The following is a 19,086-nucleotide window of genomic DNA, read 5'->3' on the forward strand; positions in this document are numbered from 1 at the left end:
GAGCCCACCCCAGCCTGTCCTGTTGGGTTGTTTCCCTCTGCCACTGGAACCCAGCAGATTGGCTGAGGAATGCGTGTGGCCTTCATATATAAAATCAGCTGGGCATCCTGAAGCCCCACCTTCATAGTAGCACTTTTATTCGCTGCCTCCTAGCACTGTGCCGAGTGCCTTCCTTCTTTCCCCTTCCTCATTTTGGGGCCCTGGCATTTAGTTTAAAGCTGGTCCTCGTATTCACTGGGTAAGGCCAGAAAAGCAAATGACTGTGATGGATTGGAAGCAGCAAGTCATGTTCCTGGCACACCCTCTTCCAGGGCTCTAAGACACGGCCGCGCTCTGATGTGTGTTGTTTTTTAAGGACTTCCACCAGTTGAGTCAAAATCTGCTGCTGTGGTTAGCGAGTGCCGAGAACCGGAGGCAGAAGGCTCATGTCACCGATCCGAAGGTAGACCCCCAGGCTCTCCTGGAGTGTCGGAGGGAACTAATGGTAAGTTTCCACCCAAGGGCTCTGTACTGCCACCAGCCTCTGTCAGCCCCAGAGAGGCAGCACACTCAGGTAGCCTCGCCTGGTATTTCAGGAACTGTGCCAGTGGTGTTTGCCTGTAATGCACGAGTTCAGCCCTAGTATTCCTCCAATTATTTACCGAGCTGCCCTTTGTAGTTCTGAAGCCAAATGACTTGCAGGAATGGAGGGCCACAGTCCACAGAACTGAGGACATAGGTGCTCTCGATATCCTGAGAAACTTAAGGCCATTTGAGTGGAAATATTTTTCTCTTGTGAATCCTGCTCATTGGGGAGAAATATGGTGCTCATTTGCCCCACACCTGTGATGAGCTGAATGGGTTTTCTGTATCCACTATGGAAAAATCTTTCTTCTTGGAGGAGCGTCGTGTCCTCGTGTATTTGTCACTAACACACCAAGATGAGATTTCTGTATTCTCACTGGTGCTCAAGGTGACATTTTCATCCGTAAATCTGTATGTGGTTTAAATATTTTAAATTTTAATCAGAGTGCTAGCCATTGTTTAAAAATAGTTTCCTAAAATGTTTGCAAAGCCCCAGTCTCTAGACCAGTGGCGTCCAGTAGAACTTTCTGAAGTGACAGAGATGACCTGTGTCTGCACTGTCTAGTAACCTCATGTGGCTTAAAGCACCTGAAATGTGGCTATTATGACTGAAACTGAATTTTTAATTTTAGTTAATTTAAAGAGCCACATGTAGGCCGGGCACGGTGGCTCCCAGCACTTTGGGAGCCTGAGACGGGCGGATCGCTTGAGGTCAGGAGTTCAAGACCAGTCTGGCCAACATGGTGAAACCCTGTCTCTACTAAAAATACAAAATAAAATAAAAATACAAAAAAAATTAGCTGGGCATGGTGGCAGGCGCCTGTAATCCCAGCTACTTGGGAGGCTGAGGCACGAGAATCGCTTGAACCTGGGAGGCAGAGGTTGCAGTGAGCCCAGATCGTGCCACTGTACTCCACCCTGGGCGACAGTGAGACTCCATCTCAAAAAAATAAATAAATGAATAGCCACATGTGTCTAGTGGCCATATTGCAAGCAAGATAACCACCCTTAACAATTAAAGCCCCTTTGCCTGGTATGAACCTCTATGGTTACGCTGCTGTTTCTCGGTTGATTGACTTTAGAGTTTCCCTTTACTTCCTTCCGTGGTGGATGAGGGACCTGGTCTTCCCACACCACTTGCCTCACTTCTTTCCTCTAATTTCTCCAGCATCACAATTGTCTTCAGAGTGAAAATAAATTAAAAATAGGGGCAGGGTATAATACACCTGCTATCTAAATAGTGCTGGGCTGGAGGACACAGGCAGATATGAGAAATAGAAGAGTCTGGAGTTGAGTACTACCCATCATTCATTCTGGAACTTTTCTGGTACTGAGAAAAACCTCCTGTGTCCACACTCGCTTCCTTTTGCACAAGTCACTGTTTCACACTTTCTGTTTTCAGCAACTGGAAGAGGAGCTGGTAGAACGTCAACCTCAAGTGGACATGTTACAGGAGATTTCAAACAGCCTTCTCATTAAGGGACATGGAGAAGACTATATTGAAGCTGAAGAAAAGGTGCATGTTATTGAGAAGAAACTCAAACAGTTACAGGAGCAAGTGTCCCAAGATTTAATGGCCTTGCAGGGAACCCAGGTGAGTCTACTTGTAGCTTTTAAATGTAAAGATTGCCATATTACATGCAGACAGGACAGCAGTGTTGCAGCCATGCTCTAAGACAGAGGCCAGAAGCAAGGGCCAGGTGGTCCAAGTGGGGCCTCATGTCGTGCCCTTTTCTAGCTGTGTAGATTTAAAGAGCTGCATGAGCTCTTTGAATCTGTTTTGTCATTTTTAAAAGGGAGTGGCGGGGTGACAATTTTTAAACTTTTTTTAAAGGAAGTGGCTAATTTTTGTATTTTTTGTAGAGAAGGGTTCTTGCCATGCTGCCCAGGCTGGTCTTGAACTCCTGACCTCAAGTAATCCAAAGTTCTGGCATTACAAGCATGAGCCACCATAGCTGGCCTACTTTAAAATGGAATCCAATTCAAAACAAAGGGAATACCCAGACTGTGGCCTCACCAGACTTACGGCAGGTCTGTTTTCTCCTAAGCAGCCAAAACTAGACTCTTTTGATGGCCACATGATCTCATCACTGACCTGTGATGAGCTCACCATCTACTCAAACTGCTGCTGCTAAACTCAGTCTCCCCAACTGTGTGCTATGGGTTGGTTTTGAATATGGGTTGGCTTTTCCTTGTTTACATTCCTTTTTGTCCGAAAAAGTCTGTTGTTGTTGGGAGTGAGAGCAATAGAAGAGCCCCTTCAGGAAAGATTTAAGGCCGGGCACAGTGGCTAATGCCTATAATCCCAGCACTTGGGGAGGCCAAGGCAGGTGGATCACTTAAGTCCAGGAGTTTGAGACCAGCCTGGGCAACATGGTGAAATCCCATCTCTGAAAAAAAAAAAAAAAAATACAAAACCAGGTGTGGTGGTGCATGCCTATAGTTTCAGCTACTCAGGAGGCTGAGGTGGAAGGATTGAGTTTGGGAGGTTGAGGCTGCAGTGACCTGTGATTGTGCCACTGCACTCCAGCCTGGGTGACCCAGTGAGACTGTCTAAAACAAAACAAAAAAAAGATTGATTTAAGGTGGGGGAGGGTGAGCTATATCATGAAGAATATGCATGAAACACATTTCCGTGCTCAACCTTTGGGGTCTGAATTTCAGAACCCAGCCCCACCCCTGCCCAGCTTCGACGAGGTAGACTCAGGGGACCAGCCTCCTGCAACATCCGTGCCAGCTCCCCAAGCAAAGGTAAGAAGCCCCTTCCTTCTGTGAGAACCTCACTGGTTATTTTTTAAAGTCACTGAGATGAGGGAAACTTGGGATTCCAAGAGCCCATTAGCCATTTCAGGACAGCACAGGTCTCTGCTGACCCATAGAGAGGCTTACAGTCTGCCTTCTAGTCACTCTGCTTTGGAATCACAGTAGGTTGTGAATGAGAGCTCTTACAGTGTTGCTAAAGGGGTTTCCTGAATTTTGCCGTTAAAAACATCAACAAATTGACCCTGAAACTCTGAGTAGATTAACCTAATTATTTCCTACTTCAGGTGACATTTAATCTCAATTGTATTACTCTAGTCTCCAAAGTTTGGCTGTAACACAACATAAAGGTGGTATATAATTTAAGGGAGGATTTTTTTTATCATTGATAGGACTAAAATGTCTTCAACTTACTAACTGGAGTTTCTTTACCCAGCAGTTCAGAGCAGTGAGAACTGCAGAAGGCGAGGAGGAGACAGAGAGCAGGTAACGGGCTTTACCGTGACAGCAATGCGTTCCCCTACTCCACACTCCCACTGCCTCAGTCTTGCCAATGCCACTATCAAGGTCTTTGCAAAAATCTGGTTTTCTTTTGTCTGGAAAGGGCTGGTTTTCTCCTCTGAAACTGAACCCCAACTGTTGGCCCCATTTAAATCTCAGGTTTTGGATTTCTTACTTACATAAGCAGGGAGTTAGGTAATAGAGTGGGTTGTGCCTGTGGAGCCTCCCAATCAGCTCTCAACCTCCTCTGTTGGCAGGGTCCCTGGCAGCACAAGGCCACAGCGCTCCTTCCTCTCAAGAGTGATCCGGGCAGCCCTGCCCCTGCAGCTGCTCCTCCTGCTGCTGCTGCTCCTGGCCTGCCTGCTGCCCTCCTCTGAAGACGACTACAGCTGCACTCAGGCCAACAACTTTGCCCGGTCATTTTACCCCATGCTGAGGTACACCAACGGGCCACCCCCCACGTAGAGGGCATAGCTGGCCGCAATGCCACCCCACCTGCCTGATTGCCAAGGGTGCCCAGCACGAGGCCCCAGACCAATCTGAGTGACTTAGTGTTGGCAAGGTCCCGGGACCTGTGCAGACTTCTTCTGGGCTTACCCAGCACGGGCTCCCTGGAGCCCAGGGCAGCTTTCAAATTGTGTTCCTCCCCAGGAGCAGGGAACCTGTGCGGCAGGTGCCCCGGGTATTTTGGCAGAACTAGTTGATTCGTTTAGGGATCTCTGGAAATGTCAGTTTCCTGAAGAGCCAAGCACTTTGTGAATTCTGGTTTATTTGTAAAACAGCATTATTATAATGTAGGTATGGTCAATGAGCAGTGGTGTCCATCACATATATTATAGAAGCAAGCGAGCACATTCCACCCTAGAAATGGTTCAGAAACTTATAGGCACCCTTAGCTGATGGAAACAATCATATTTAATACGCTTAGAATCAGTTTTACTCCAGTCAGCTGGCAATTTTGAGCTACCGGTTATACACCAAAATGTTCTGTTCAGTACCTAGCTCTGCTCTTTTATATTGCTTTAAATTTTTAAAGAAATTATATTGCATGGATGTGGTTATTTGTGCATATTTTTTAACAATGCCCAATCTGTATGAATAATGTAAACTTCGATTTTTTTAAAAAAAATTAGATTTTAGCTGGAGCTTTTGACTAATGTACAGTAAATGCCAAACTACCGACTTGATAGGGATGTTTTTCTAAGTTAATTTTCTAAGACTTTTTCACACCCAAAGTGATGCTTTGGGTTTTAACTGTTTGGCCATGGTGGGGGTGGGGGCGGGGGGTTGGTACAGAAACTTGAAGCTGTTTGTGATATGTACAACTCAGATATTTCTCATTAAAAAACAAAATTAGCCAGACTTCTGTTGTACTGAATTCTGTAACAAAGCAGTTCAATGGTATGCTTAATCTTCCAAAGAACAAAAATTATTTTAAAAATATTTGGAGAGGGCCTTTTATTCTAAAAGTCTTATTTACAGAATTAACTTAGCTCTGGACCCTCGTGTATGTGTAAATTACTCTGTGTGACCCTCAGATATTGTAGGGAATGGCAAAGGCAGCATGGCATGAGAGGTGGACACAAAGGGAAGGATCTTATATATACCCAGTTTACTCTTTTTGACAGAGTTTCACTCTCACCCAGGCTGGAGTGCGGTGGCCCAATCTTGGCTCACTGCAACCTTTACCTCCCAGGTTCAAGCCATTCTCATGCCTCAGCCTCCTGAGTAGCTGGGATTACAAGCACGCACCACCATGCCTGGCTAATTATTATATTTTTAATAGAGACGGGGTTTTGCCATGTTGGCCAGGCTGGTTTCAAACTCCTAACCTCAAGTGATCTGCCCACCTTGGCCTCCCAAAGTGTTGGGATTACAGGTGTGAGCCACTGCGCCTGGATTCCCAGCCCTCTCCGTGGCAAATGAACAGGCAAAGCCCCTTGTTGCCCATTTAAGTCCAGTAGCATTTTACTTTCTACCTAAACAAAGAAAGAGGATAGGCATCGGCATTTCCCCTTTCTTGATTGGAAGATACTGAACACAGTTCCTAAGCTGCATCTATTGGCAGGCACAGCTGACCACACAATCCCAGTCCCTCCTGCCCTTCTCTGCCGAGCACAAACCTCAGGGGAAACCAGTGAAGCTCATCAGTAGATGAAGCCTCAGCTTTCCACACTGGTGCCCCTCGTGGGTGAGACATCCGCAAGGCCTGAGCAGTTAAGGAGACCATCTGAAGAGAATCCGTCTTCACTTTACCTTCAGCGTTTAAAGTTATCAAATTGTTGGATTGATAATAGAAAGGAAGGTGGTTTTTAACCACATAACTTCAAAGTATTTTAACTCTTTAAAATTATTTTTTTCATGGATTACAATGATCCCAGAGGGAAATTGGAGTGAAAATGTTACCCAAGATTTTTCTTTAGGCCACCGAGTTGATTAGAGGGTCACTGCTCCATCGTTGCTTCAGGCAAAAGAGTCTATCTCCGTCTTCATTCCAAATGAGGTGAGTGTTTGAGAGGCCTTTTCTGCCCTTAAGTAGAGATGCGGGACAAGTCAAAGTTGCAGTGAAAGGAAGTGTGGTCTGCATTTCAAAGCTTAATATTGTGCATGTCAATCTTTTTCTCTTCCTCGGGATAAGGGCCTTTAAGCTGGTTTGCTCCCCATCTCCAGGAAGGCCACTGCAGCTTCTTTCCCTCAAAGCTCAGTGTATTCCCAAAACTCTTTTATGAGGCAGTCTAGGTTTTATATCGTCTGCAAATCTTTCACTGCCTACATGCAAGGGACATTTTCACATGACTCTTGGCACTAAGGTAACCTCAAATGAATGAATTGCTTTTCTCCCCCATCTGTAAAGGATATAATTCTAATCAAACTCAGATAGAATGATTACAGAAAATCTATCCAAATAATTGATGTACTAGATACCAGGACTTTTGTGAGCTGCATTTTACTTGTATACACAGGACCTGTGGTCATAAATCAATCACAAGTGTGAGATTAGCTAACGATGAAATTGTTCTTTTTAAGAAGATACATTAAAGCAGAGCTTCTTAACTCTTTTGAAATTGTACGCAAGCATTTGTGTTCAGGTGCCCTTTCCCAGGAAGAAGACTAGTCCTGGTTTTTCATCAAATTCTCAAAGGACCCTCTAACCCCAAAATAATAGAATTCAGAATAGAATGTAGCCTAACTACTGTAAGTTCTTACACTCAACCCCCAACAAATACATTTTTAAAGCCAAAATAATGAAACACTTTATTTATATCACGTTAAACTCTCTGCGACAGTGCCATAGACATTAAAGGAACACAGTAAGGAAAACACTCCCTGGAGGAAGGGAAAGCAGGTCTCAAAATCTGCTTTCACAGAGCAGCAAACATTCATTTCTACAAGGCCCAAATGTAAAGCCTGCAAATGAAGTCAACAAATTAGTGTAATGGTACAAAGCATTCGTCTGAGAAAATGGCAAATTATAGCCAACCAACAGGCTCTGAAGTACACATTGAATGATAAAAGGTATATGACCAACAGTTAAGGCATTTAGACACCCAACAGAGGAAACAAATGCAAAAACATCCATTGTAGAGTTAACAGGAACTGTTCGCGGCTGGTATCACCACTCCTTATGTGCTTCCCATAGAGGAAACCCACCACCAGTTACCAGTGGCTGGCCCTACAAGTGAATAGGATCCTTGGAATTAAAAAAAAAAAAAAAAAATCCCTGACTCCAAAGCAACAAAAATGGCACTACGATCATACATCACAGACAATGCACATCTTAAGAGCTGCCACTGGAGCCAAAATTCCAGCAAGTTTGAGAGCTATAAAGAATAAGTGGCACGTGTTTTCACACTATAGTATATCACACTCCACAGGGAAGCAGCAGTGCCTAAAAGATGTGAATTTTACACAAGTACACTTGCAAGGAACATATTCCACGTGTTTGGGGAAAGCAGTCACAGATAGGAGGTGATCGCAGTACCCACTAGAGCTCATGAACCTGGGACGGGACAATGGGAATAACAGAATATGCATTGTATTTTTCCATCTGTCGTTGCTGCTATTCAGTAAAGGCTCATGCAGACCCATCTAAGCTGAGGAGATGGGATCTAAAGGTACAGCAGAAGACAACCCTAACTTCACCGCCCCTCCATTCTGCTGCGACTCAGCTCACAAAGCAGATTCTCACAGAAGCAAGTCCTGTGGCAGGAGCAATACTGGCCCGCTAGGCAAGCAGAAGACTTGCGTGCCAGTCCAAGCTTTGCCATGAGTAGTTTTATGACCTTGAATAGGTGAATTTGCCCCCGTGGGCTTTAATTTACACAGATATGAAAGGTGGAGTTGAACTTTCATGTGAGAGGTTTACAAACTTACTGTGTCTGTAGGGGTCTTCTGGACATTGTGGTGGGAGGTGAGGGGGTATCACAAGGGGGCCCCATTTAAATCACAGCAGCCGTGCATGTCAGGTTGCGCCTGATAGATTCCGCGTTTTAAAATATTTTTCTTTAAATTTTTAAACTGGTTGAAGTGCATGGTCTTCTGTCAGCACTGGACTTGGACTGCCTGTGTTCAGCTCACTTATTCCCCACGGGACCTTCAGCAAGTTTGCTTAGACCGTGTCTAGTTCCACAACCAGAAAATAAGGAAATAGCAGTTATTATAATAAGGATTAAATGTGAATGTCTGAGGCACTGAGAACTGTGACTGGCACAGATATTATCTTTAGGTACTAAATAATGTGTTTTTATCTTTTTAAAAGATTTTCAGCAACTTAAAAAAAATGTGGCGGGGCTGGGCACAGTGGCTCATGCCTGTAATCTCAGCACTTTGGGAGGCCGTGGCAGGCAGATCCCTGGAGCCCAGGAGTTCAGGACCAGCCTGGGGAGCATAGTAAAACCCCACCTCCACAAATATTAAAAGAATTAGCCAGGAGTGGTGGTGTGCACCTGTAGCCCCAGCTACTCGGCGAGGGCGGGAATGGGGTGGGATGGGGTGCTGAGGTGGGAGGATCGCTTGAGCCCAGGAGGTCGAGGCTGCAGTGAGCCCTGATGGCACCACTGCACTGCACTCTAGCCTGAGCAACAGGAGTCAGACCCTGTCTCAAAACAAAAAAAAAAGGTGTCAAATCTTTTTAAGTGAAGATACTTTGTTTCAAAATAGGCCTATAAACAAAAGGTTCACTTTGAATTTGAAAAGTCCCTTAGCAGACGTAAACAAGAACCAAACCCTGTTTTCACATGCTAGAAAATTCTAGAATTGCTTCAATTCCACTTATATACATAAATATATATATGGATATATAATATGGCTCTGCCAAGTATTGGTAACTGATTTTTCTTCCTTCCTGAAATCTAAGGTAGTTGCCCTTCCAGCTGAGTTAGCAGGGGGAGTATTCCAGATCGAGACTCACACTGCACAGCTCCCGCCGATTTTACACTGTTTTATTTTTAATGCAGTTAAGAGTCTTCAGATTTGTTACTAGGCTGACAGCTTTGTCTTGTGTTCCCACCTTAGTTTTTTGAGAAAAATCCCTTCAAGACTATTTTAGGGTCAAATCGTTTGTAGTCAGTCCTGGTGGGCAGTGACTATGAGACAGGCCTGACAGAGGGGTGCTGTGAGAACAGGGCGAGATTCAGTGAGAATAGCTCAGCTGGAAACTCACTGTGCGGTGCTCCTGAGACTGCCCACTCGAGGCTCTAAAGGGATTGCCATTGCCAGTTCACTCCCGGGAGTAGAAGTGAACTCTGTCTTAAGATCTACTCTCCAAAAAAAAAAAAAAAATTAAATCTATATTCTGTGGCTTTTTTTTTTTTGAGACAGGGTCTCCCTCTGTCACCCAGGCTGGAGTGCAATGGTACAATCTCGGCTCACTGCAGCCTTGATCTCCCCAGGCTCAGGTGATTCTCCCACCTCAGCCTCCCAGGTATCTGGAACTACAGGCCTGCACCACCACACCTGGCTAATTTTTGTATTTTTTGTAGGACAGGGTTTCTCCATGTTGCCGAGTCTGGGGTCAAACTCCTGGGCTCAAGTGGTTCACCCACCTCGGCCTCCCAAAGTGCTGGGATTACAGGCATGAGCCACCGCATCTGGCCTTGTTTTGGTTTTTTATGTTTTTGTTACCTGGTCATCTCTTTTAAAAATACATTTAATAGAATTTCACTGGCAGACAATGAGTTGTTGAAGGCTGCCTTCTTTGCCTCTTTCTTCCTAATCTCGAGCTTCCAAACCCCTCTATTGGGAGTGGGGCATTCTAGGCTGACCAGGAGGAAAGCAGCTGACACTAACACTGGTTCCCTGGTTCCTATGAAACCAAGCTTATCCTGCCTGTACTAAATCTTACTAAGGCTGTAACACTGAGTCACTAAGAATAACTTCAAACTGCCTCAGAACGCGGACATCAGTGTGTTCTCTAGGTACTTGTCCAAGCATTTCTGAAACAGCTAAGCTCAACTTTTAGTAAAATTGCACCGATATCAAAATTATGGATTATTCAAGGTCTTACTAACTAGCAAAAACCAGTCTTGGTAACACTGAATGCAATCTTCCTAATGACTTAGTAAATACAGGATGTGCTACCCAAAGTGAACATATTTTCAAAAAGAAAATATATTTAATATCATATCACAAGGTAATTGTTTAAAACATTACTGCAATAATGAAACATGATTATTTAATTGCTGGCTTCCAAAGTATGCTGTTACTCATTTTGCATATTCACTGTTTCCAAAACTGAAAATCTCAAATCTTTTAAAAAGTGAGTTAAAATTGTCATTTCAGAGGTGCCCTTCTTCATGTCCTATTTATGTTCCACTTGGAATAAGAACTAATATTTTTACTGTTTCTTTTTCACCCAGCCCACCATATAAATTTTCCAATACGAAAATATTTTTAAAAGAGCTCTCAAGTGTAAAAGAATTCTTTCTTGCTATAAATAATTATCCCTAAATATTTCTGTTTAAGGAGAGTTCACAAACTGGGTCTTGTTCAAGGGGCGTACTCATCAAGGCTATACAGTGTGGCCCCAGAGCTGACACGCTGGGGTGCATAGCTACTCATCCATCTATAAAACAGCACGCCATGCACATCCACAGCCCAAAGTATCCCTGACTACTTGGGGTGGCTGATGTGGCAGTTGTGGCTGCTACTTATGAGGTTGTACAAGATGGAAACTGCATCCACAGTGCCCCAGGGAAACACTGTGGCTGTCACCCACACCCACAGGAAAGAACCCCATTCCTGCAAACATGGTCTTTCTCCAGCACCCACGCTGGCCCCATGGGACAAGAGGTTTAAGGAAGGGCAGCTCCAGTAGCAGGGAGATTTCTATCTCCCACAGTCCTCCATGAAAATGATCACACGCTCATACACACATACCCCAAATTATTGGCAGGCTCTGTGAATACAAATCGAGAGGGACAAATCTGTGTGCAGCCGGCAGCAAGGTCAGGGAGAGAACATGACTCACCTCCCAGCTTAACCACAGTCCCTCTGGCCTTTGACAGAATAAGCATCATATGATATGATCAGTCCCCACAGGCCTGGGAGGTAAGTACACAATTGTCACAGGGGTTTTCAATCTTACAATCGAGTGGTCCAGAAAAGAGCAAAGGTCAACTCTCAAAGGGAAGGGTAGTGTGTGCCACACAAGGGTTAGCCCACTTCTGTAAGCGTGTCACTTCCCCTCCCCTTTCTGATTCGCAGCCCTTCCAAGTCAGATTTCCACCATTCATTCCAAAACCTTTAAGATGTTTCACAAAGGGGAGGAAGGAAGAAGGAAAGTAACAAAGACCACATTGAGATCCTATGAGGCCATTGAGTGTGGAAACGCTGCATTCAAATGTGCCTTCTGCTAACAAGGAAAACTATGGCTTCCTCACCCCGACTCCTGGGAGTTGGGGAGGTTGAGGGAAGGATGGTACATGACCAAGCCTGCCATCACCAAATGAGGGACCACACAGCAGAAAGATGAAGCCCAGGCTCCCGACACACTGGAGTTCACGCTTCAGCCTGTGACCTCTGTGGGCCCGTTCAGCTCAGGGCCAGGCGTCACTGAGACTGTGGGTTCTGGGAGCCCTCTTTGCTTCTACTGTCCTCTGCTGGGCTGCACTCGGACCCCGTGATGGAGGACTTGCACCCGCGAAGCACTTGGGCATTCAGCATCTCCAGCAGCAGGTCATACACTGGGACCACGTTTTTGCACTTCATGCTGAGCAGATGTTCCATGCCCTTGTTACTATGGGGACAAAAAGGTGCTGAGATTCCCTCCTCCGAGGCAGCCACAGGAACACCGAAACCTTCCCCAGCTCTCTTTGCTCAGAGCCAGTCTACCCCATCCCTAAACCCACTCTTCCCCCAGCCTGTTTATCCATGGCTCGTGCATCCAGCTCCCCCTGATAATTTAGGCTCAAGGGCAAGGAAGATGTCTTGTCAGCCTCTGTGTCCCACCACACACCCACAATGGCCTGGCACATAGGACAATCAGTTCTCATTATTTGCGGTAATTATGTTCCGTAAAGTCACTGTTAACACTGAATCCTCACTCCTAGGGGAAATACAGGGTTAGGTTCCTGCAAGCCTCTGGCCACATCTTCATCAGCTGATCAATACAAAACCTTGTTTCATGTGTGTTTCTTTCTAAAGATGCCTTATGTATAAATACCATTGACTCATTAACGTTGAACTCATGGCCAGCAGCACTATAACTCACACCTGAGCAAAGCTTAACACATACTTTCTCCATAAGGCACATCACAGCTTTTTCACACCAAGCAACACTAGACAGCTCTTCAGCACCACGCCAGGAGGCCATTTTAAACAGTGAAGTCACCAAAAGCACAAAAATGTAAAACCATGGCACTAAGTAGACCAAGTAAAGGACACTTGTTGACAGTAGAAGAGCAGCTGCTTGTTCCATCTCAGCTGGGACTGTGCATAAAGGGCAACTCAAAATTTCTGCCACTCTGTTCATGACCTCAAAAACACCACGAATATTAATTTTGGGGTTACAAATAAATTTTAGCAAGCAGATAAATTCACAGTGAAGGAATCTACAAACACAGGATCTGTTCTGCAAATGGCTGTGTGCTGAGCAATCGTTAAAGGGGAAAGGCAGAGGTCTTTATCTCTCACTTAAGATTCTCGAGGTGTATATTGTCCTTCCCCACAGCCTTTAGACTTGCCTCTTCAGTGACCAGTTAATTACCTTCCATCCTCCCCTCCCCTCCTCCAGCTCCAGGGCAAGGCTACCCTGATCGTGGGTGACACCAAGCACTGAGCATCGTTGTACCAACAGTAGCCACCACTGCACACCCTCTTCATCAGCACACACAATGAATTACATTTCCTGATCAGAAACATGCCCTACCTACAGACCTGCCTTCCTAAATCTGCTGGATCCACCACTTCTCTTAAGTCTTATCCTTAATTTCCTGATGCCACTGAAAGAACAACTCTTAGGGAAGCATTTGTGCACTTCTTCACATCACCAGCTCGAGGGGCCATCTAGGGGAGCGGGTCTTAGCCTCTCCACAAAAAGTGACTTCAGGGCCTCAGCCCTGGGTGGTGTAAAGAGGGGTGGCAGTTCATGTTAGGGGAGGAAGTGCCCCTTTTAGGACTCCATAAACAGGCTATAAACCCCAGCAATTGAAAAACTGATGAGCCACCACTGGCTGCCATGCAGATCCTGTAAGATACCACGTGACATTCCTTCCACACCCTCTGTGTGTGCCCATCTTTGGTTACAGGTGTGTGAACTGACAAATTCCCCATTTCCTTTCAGACGTTCATTTTCCTTAACTTGCAGACACTTTTCCCAAATCACTTCATCCTCCGTGGAGCACATAATCCCATCCCACGCCCAAGCAGAGCAGCTCCCTAGGGCGCGTACCTCGCATGCCTGACATGGGACAGGAGCATCAGGAGGTTAGCCAGGCGCATGGATTGCTGCTGGGAGGAGATGCCGCTCTTGGCGATCACCCAGACCAAAGCATCGGTCATGGCGTTCAGCAAGTGGGCCAGCTTCCGGCTGCTGTCAGCATCCTGGGTCGCTGCGACCAGAGGGTACATACCTGGACAAAGAATAAAAGCCAGAAGTCATTGCTCTGAGCAAAGGAGCGGAAGTCGTGTGCTCAGCTGTTCTGTGCGCCTGCTCCGAGGTGATCTGGGTTGCTTTGACAGCTGCACGTGTGGCAGGACCTTATAATCATGGTCTTACCTCCCCCAGGGGCTCTTCCCTGAGAGCCAGCCCCATCACAGAGCTAGAAGAGAAGCCTGGCCTAATGCAGACAGACTAAATTGCCACCTGAAGTGTCCACCAGGCCCATAATTGTGGCCTTGCCGTGGCAAGTATATCTAGTCTCCCGAAACCACTATGTGGTGTTTCTCATCTGCGGCAACAGATACAGAGATGGTCAGAAGGTGAGATTAATTCTACTTTTAGCCCCACGGAGGGCTCCCCTCTAAAGGGAGTTTAATAAAGGAATGGCCAATGTGATGAAGCCTCCTCTGCCACCTCCTTGTGTTGTACCACACGCCCCAGTCAGCCATGGCAGGGCTCCTGCTACCACCTCTGCATCTCACTTGAGTGGCACCTGGCTGGGGCAGGAAGACCACTGATTTGGAGTCAGACAGACCTAATTTCTAGCCACCATCTGGAGCTCTCTGAGCCTCAGTTCCTCACTGAGCAACGCATGCAGGAACACATCTGCTTAGGTCCCCACAGCCACATCCTGGGTAGGCTGCCTCCCCCATCCTGCCCTGCCCTGTGTTTAACTCCCCTCCAACTCTAGGATTGAGATACTGTGGCATCCCAATGGCAGCAAAGTAACAGCTCAGATAAATCTCCTCCCCCCGCCCCCTGCCTGACTCCTTGATTCCCTTTAATAATTAGCTTCTCTTCCAGGCTTTCCATTTCAAAGCAAGAATAAATATGTGAAATCAACCAGGGAGCTGCTGAGTCTTGGCTGTCATGAGACTGATGATGGCTGGTGCTCCAGCATCCACAGAATTTGTTTTGGCAGTTTTTGTTCTCTATTTTTATTGGCACTTTCAGTTCAATTAAGGCAGCTCAATTCAACTAAGTTTAACTCAGTTAAGGCAAGGGACATTCTGAAGCACAATTATGTAAGTGTAATGCTTTGCCACATCCCCAGGGACCTCCATAATGTCTGATGATACGGATTTAAAATATTCATCTTTTCAATAGCCCTGAAGCTGCTTCTCCAATCCCCGTGCTCACCTTGTTCTCCCCACTGGTTCTTCCAGAATCCCCCCACAGCCTCAAACCTCCCACTGTCACCCCAGAGATGACTTGCCCTCCCACTGCAGGGGAAACAAGACCCCACCCCTGACCCCGTGTGTCCCCTTCTGAGAGGCCAAAATGCAGATCTGCTCATGGGGCTCCCTTTAATGACTTCCCAGCTCATAGGAGAGAGTCCAAATCACCTGGTGCAGCTATCACAGGTACCAGGGCCCTCCCTGCTCCTCTCATCTGCAGTTCCCACCACACCTCGCCTTGAGTCCCCCTCTCAGCTCCCTGAACATGTGATGCTCCGAACATGCTCAACTTGCTGCTTGGAAACTCTCTCCTTCCTCTTTCTCTACCCTGATTCTTTTGCTCATTTATACCCATTCCTCCTGTAGATTCCAACCTGGTCATGAAATTCCTTCTGGAAGCTTCCCCCAACCTCCCTACCATCCCACCCTAAGTCTGGTCTGAGGTGTCCCCTGATGCTCTGACAGTGCCCTGTTCATCCCCAGCAGAGGCACCACATTGCCCCAATACTGGATGTCTGCCTTGTCCCCACACACACCCCACAGCCACCCTTCTGCCCTCAGCAAGACTGGACATGAGTGCTTTGAGGGCACAGACCTTTTTTTTTCTTTTTCTTTTTTTTTTTTTTTTGAGACAGAGTCTTGCTCTGTCACCCAGCCTGGAGTGCAGTGGTACGATCTCAGCTCACTGCAACCTCCGCCTCCCGGTTTCAAGCAATTCTCCTGCCTCAGCCTCCCTAGTAGCTGGGATTACAGGCATGCACCACCATGCCCGGCAAATTTTTTGTATTTTTAGTAGAGACGGTGTTTCACCATGCTGGCCAGGCCGCTCTCGAACTTCTGACCTTGTGATCTGCCTGCCTCAGCCTCCCAAAGTGCTGGGATTACAAGCATGAGCCACTGTGCCCGGCCAGACCCTTAATTTTTTAGCCAAACACACCATCATATTTGAAATGGTAAATATGCATGCTAATGTGTGTTTTAGGTACACACAGAAAATTATCAAAAGAACAGAGAAAATTATTTCAAGCTTACTTTCCCTAAAATTAACCCCATCTGCATAAACAAGTACGTCCTTTTAACTACCCTGTAGTCTGTTCAGCTGCATGACATGTGCTCCATGGACTTCCACTGCCATCAAGCAATACTATGTCTGGGAATTCCAAAAGGAGCCAAAACTGTGTGCCTGTACATGTCTCAGTTCAAAGTGACAAAGAATGAAAATATAAAAACAAATCCTCAGATTGTAAACAAATGTTCATAGCAGCATAACTCAGCCTAAAAGTGGAATGTCCACTAACTGACGAATGGCTCAACAAAATGTGGTCTCTCCATACCATGGAATAGTATTCAGCTACGAAAAGGAATGAGGTGCTGATAGAGATGAACCTTGAAAACATCAGGCTAAGCAAAATAAGCCAGACACAAAGGACCACATGCCGTATGATTCCATTTATAATAAAATGTCTGGAATAGGCAAATCCATAGAGTCAGAAAAGCAGATTAGTTGTTGCCTTGGGCTGTTGGTGGGATAGGGAGTGGGAAATGATGGCTAAGAAGCATGGGGTTTCTTTTCAGGTGATGAAAATGTTCTAAAACTGATAGTGGTGAAGGTTGTACCACATACCGTGAATAAACTAAAAACATTGAACTGTATACTTAATATGGATAAATTATATGATAGATGAATTATATCACAATAAAGCTGTTACTAAAAATAATAGTAATGATAATAATAAAAGAATGCCTCAGAACCAAAATTACAATAACATAAATTCCCTGGGCTGTGTGCCACCAAGCTTCCCCTCAGAGAACAGGTATGTGTCATTGTGTTACCCACTTCACGAACCACAGTCATTTCCAAGGCCAGACCCCAGGCCTTCTGCAGGCTGTGGGGGCAGCACAGCTCCACGTGGGGCCCAGAGTCCTTCAGCCACAGCGGTTTGGGGAGGTGAGGCACTGCAGTTGTGGAAAGGCATATGCTAGGATTTACATTTTACATATGGCGGGGTTGGGGGGGCAGTGTATATAAAAAAAAGACCTATAAAAATTATCCTGGGGACTCCTGTTCTCATTGATCACATAGAAAAGAAATACCCTCCCGGAAAGGAACCGTGCTGAAGAATACCCATGCTGCTGCCTGGCTCTTCAGCCAGCAGTGCTGCGCCTGCACCTCAGGCATCCATGCTCGGGCCCTTGCTCATCAAACACATATCTACAGAGAACTTGCTAAGTGGCAGGCCCTGGGCAGGATGGGGCAAGGGACAATATCCAAAGCCCTGCCCAGTCAGGCACAGAAAACAACAAAAAGGTAGCACCCTCTCCACCACCTAAAAGTAAAAACATCAGTTAGGATTCACTGTAGAACAAAATTAAATTTTCATGAAACTGAAGAAGTATAGTTTAAAAAAACAAAAAAAGACAAGATCTTGGCACCATGCCCCACACATACCAAAGAAAGTGAAATAAAATCAAGGACACAATCTTCTCTCCCCTTTATCAGCTGGGAACAGCTGTGTGCTCCTCTCACCAGCCCACCTGATGACATTCTGAGCAGCACAGTGGTGGCGGACAGCCACCCCTCCTTCAAGATTTGCCACGTCTGATTTGTTCAAAGGATGAAAACATAAGCTTTCCTTGACTAAAGGCAAATAAATGAGAAAAATCTAATGTGTTAATAGAAGTCCCAGAATACTGACCAAAGGAAAGAAGTCCTGGCTTTGGGGAGCCGTATGTGGCGTTTGCTTGTTTGCTTTGAGGAAAGGAACCTCTGGCCATGACCCACACCCTCTGTCACCACCTCCTGCCCCCAGCACATGAGGGCAGATGGGACTCAAAAGGTGCCATGGTGTGAGTCCGCAGGCTGCTGTTCAACTGTGCTTTGCCCCAGCGTTCTTGGTCAACAGAAAAGGACCCCCGCATCTTTCGTCATCAGCGTCTCTCTGTGTCTTTGTCTTCTCCACCCACCCACTCCATGGGAACTCTCCCTATAAACTCAGAGGGAATCAGGGTTTAAGCCAGTGTCTCTTAATAATTTTCTTAATGTGAAATAGGATTTCCTGGCTTAACCCCTCTATTTCTTTCATTTAATGAGAAGTCTCATCCTTTGTAAATCTTAAAACTGTTTAAATAGACTTGTTCCTAATTTAAAATATTTTAAAGATTATGGATAATCAATGTAATTAATTACACTCTAATTCCTAAATTCCATACCCCCTCTAATTCTATCCAAGGGAGGATTTGGGTGGCAAGATGGTCAGTCTCTCTGTTGGGTGTTAGGTAGGCTATTTCATTAACTACGACACTTGCATAACACCTTAGAGTTTATAAAAACACTCTAACAAGCATTGTAACAGGCTGTTAAATGCAACATTTTTCTGTTGTCTCTTACTCTCAAGAGACATATCAAAGGCTAAGTATGATACAGGAATTCCAAGTACCACACAACCTATATATGCATAGTGGAAGAGGACTGGCTGAGAGAGTTAGAATGTTGTGGTCCTTTCCCTTGCCTCCCCAAGAGAGAAATATGTGCCTCTCTACTTAAGCCCATCAAGGATCAGACCTTTGATTAACTATTTGAGCGTATATCCCATTCTAGACCAAAAGCATTGTATCTCAATCATTTTGACATCCTTAGTATTTAGAAGTCATTGATATACATACCAGAAACTGAGCTGAAATTTAGCTGGATGACACAGTTAATTTCCATTCCATATTATAGCCATTATTAGTAGATACGCATAACCCAGAAATGGGCAGCTTTTAAAACATGACTACTGACAAACCCCGACCTGGCCAGCTAGCGTGCTGTACCACTGCAGATGTGATTGAGTGACATAATCCTAACTTGAGCGTGTCACATACACAGGAAAACAGGAGACCAAACTATACAGGAGACCATCATCAGACAGCCCAATGCTTATCTAGCCTGGCAAGGCCACCTAGCAGCAACCAAATGCAGTGCTTGGAAACTCTGCTATCCTA

At 45.6% G+C, this 19,086-nt stretch overlaps 2 protein-coding genes across 14 annotated transcripts in view; one reads left to right on the forward strand and one right to left on the reverse strand.

Moving 5' to 3' along the window:
- The window catches only part of SYNE2 (spectrin repeat containing nuclear envelope protein 2), a 433,601-nt gene extending 428,414 nt beyond the window's left edge, over window positions 1-5,187 (forward strand). For 9 of the 13 annotated variants that reach the window (XM_054449822.2, XM_054449816.2, XM_054449825.2 and 6 more), the window contains 5 exons: window positions 356-484; window positions 1,967-2,158; window positions 3,229-3,315; window positions 3,761-3,810; window positions 4,083-5,187. In XM_054449822.2, the coding sequence (XP_054305797.1) occupies window positions 356-484; window positions 1,967-2,158; window positions 3,229-3,315; window positions 3,761-3,810; window positions 4,083-4,290 (666 nt within the window). In that variant the 3' untranslated portion in view covers window positions 4,291-5,187. The remainder of the gene's footprint in view (window positions 1-355; window positions 485-1,966; window positions 2,159-3,228; window positions 3,316-3,760; window positions 3,811-4,082) is intronic. The other 4 variants (XM_054449824.2, XM_054449826.2, XM_054449831.2 and 1 more) reach the window with 1 other exon arrangement.
- Window positions 5,188-11,783: 6,596 nt separating this feature from the next.
- The window catches only part of ESR2 (estrogen receptor 2), a 62,324-nt gene continuing 55,021 nt past the window's right edge, over window positions 11,784-19,086 (reverse strand). The window contains exons 8-9 of the mRNA XM_054449832.1: window positions 13,715-13,895; window positions 11,784-12,061 (exon numbers count right to left, since the gene is read on the reverse strand). Coding sequence (XP_054305807.1) covers window positions 11,875-12,061; window positions 13,715-13,895 — 368 coding nt within the window. The 3' untranslated portion in view covers window positions 11,784-11,874. The remainder of the gene's footprint in view (window positions 12,062-13,714; window positions 13,896-19,086) is intronic.

This window comes from Pongo pygmaeus, chromosome 15, assembly GCF_028885625.2.
Source record: "Pongo pygmaeus isolate AG05252 chromosome 15, NHGRI_mPonPyg2-v2.0_pri, whole genome shotgun sequence".
NCBI classification, from domain to species: domain Eukaryota; kingdom Metazoa; phylum Chordata; class Mammalia; order Primates; family Hominidae; genus Pongo; species Pongo pygmaeus.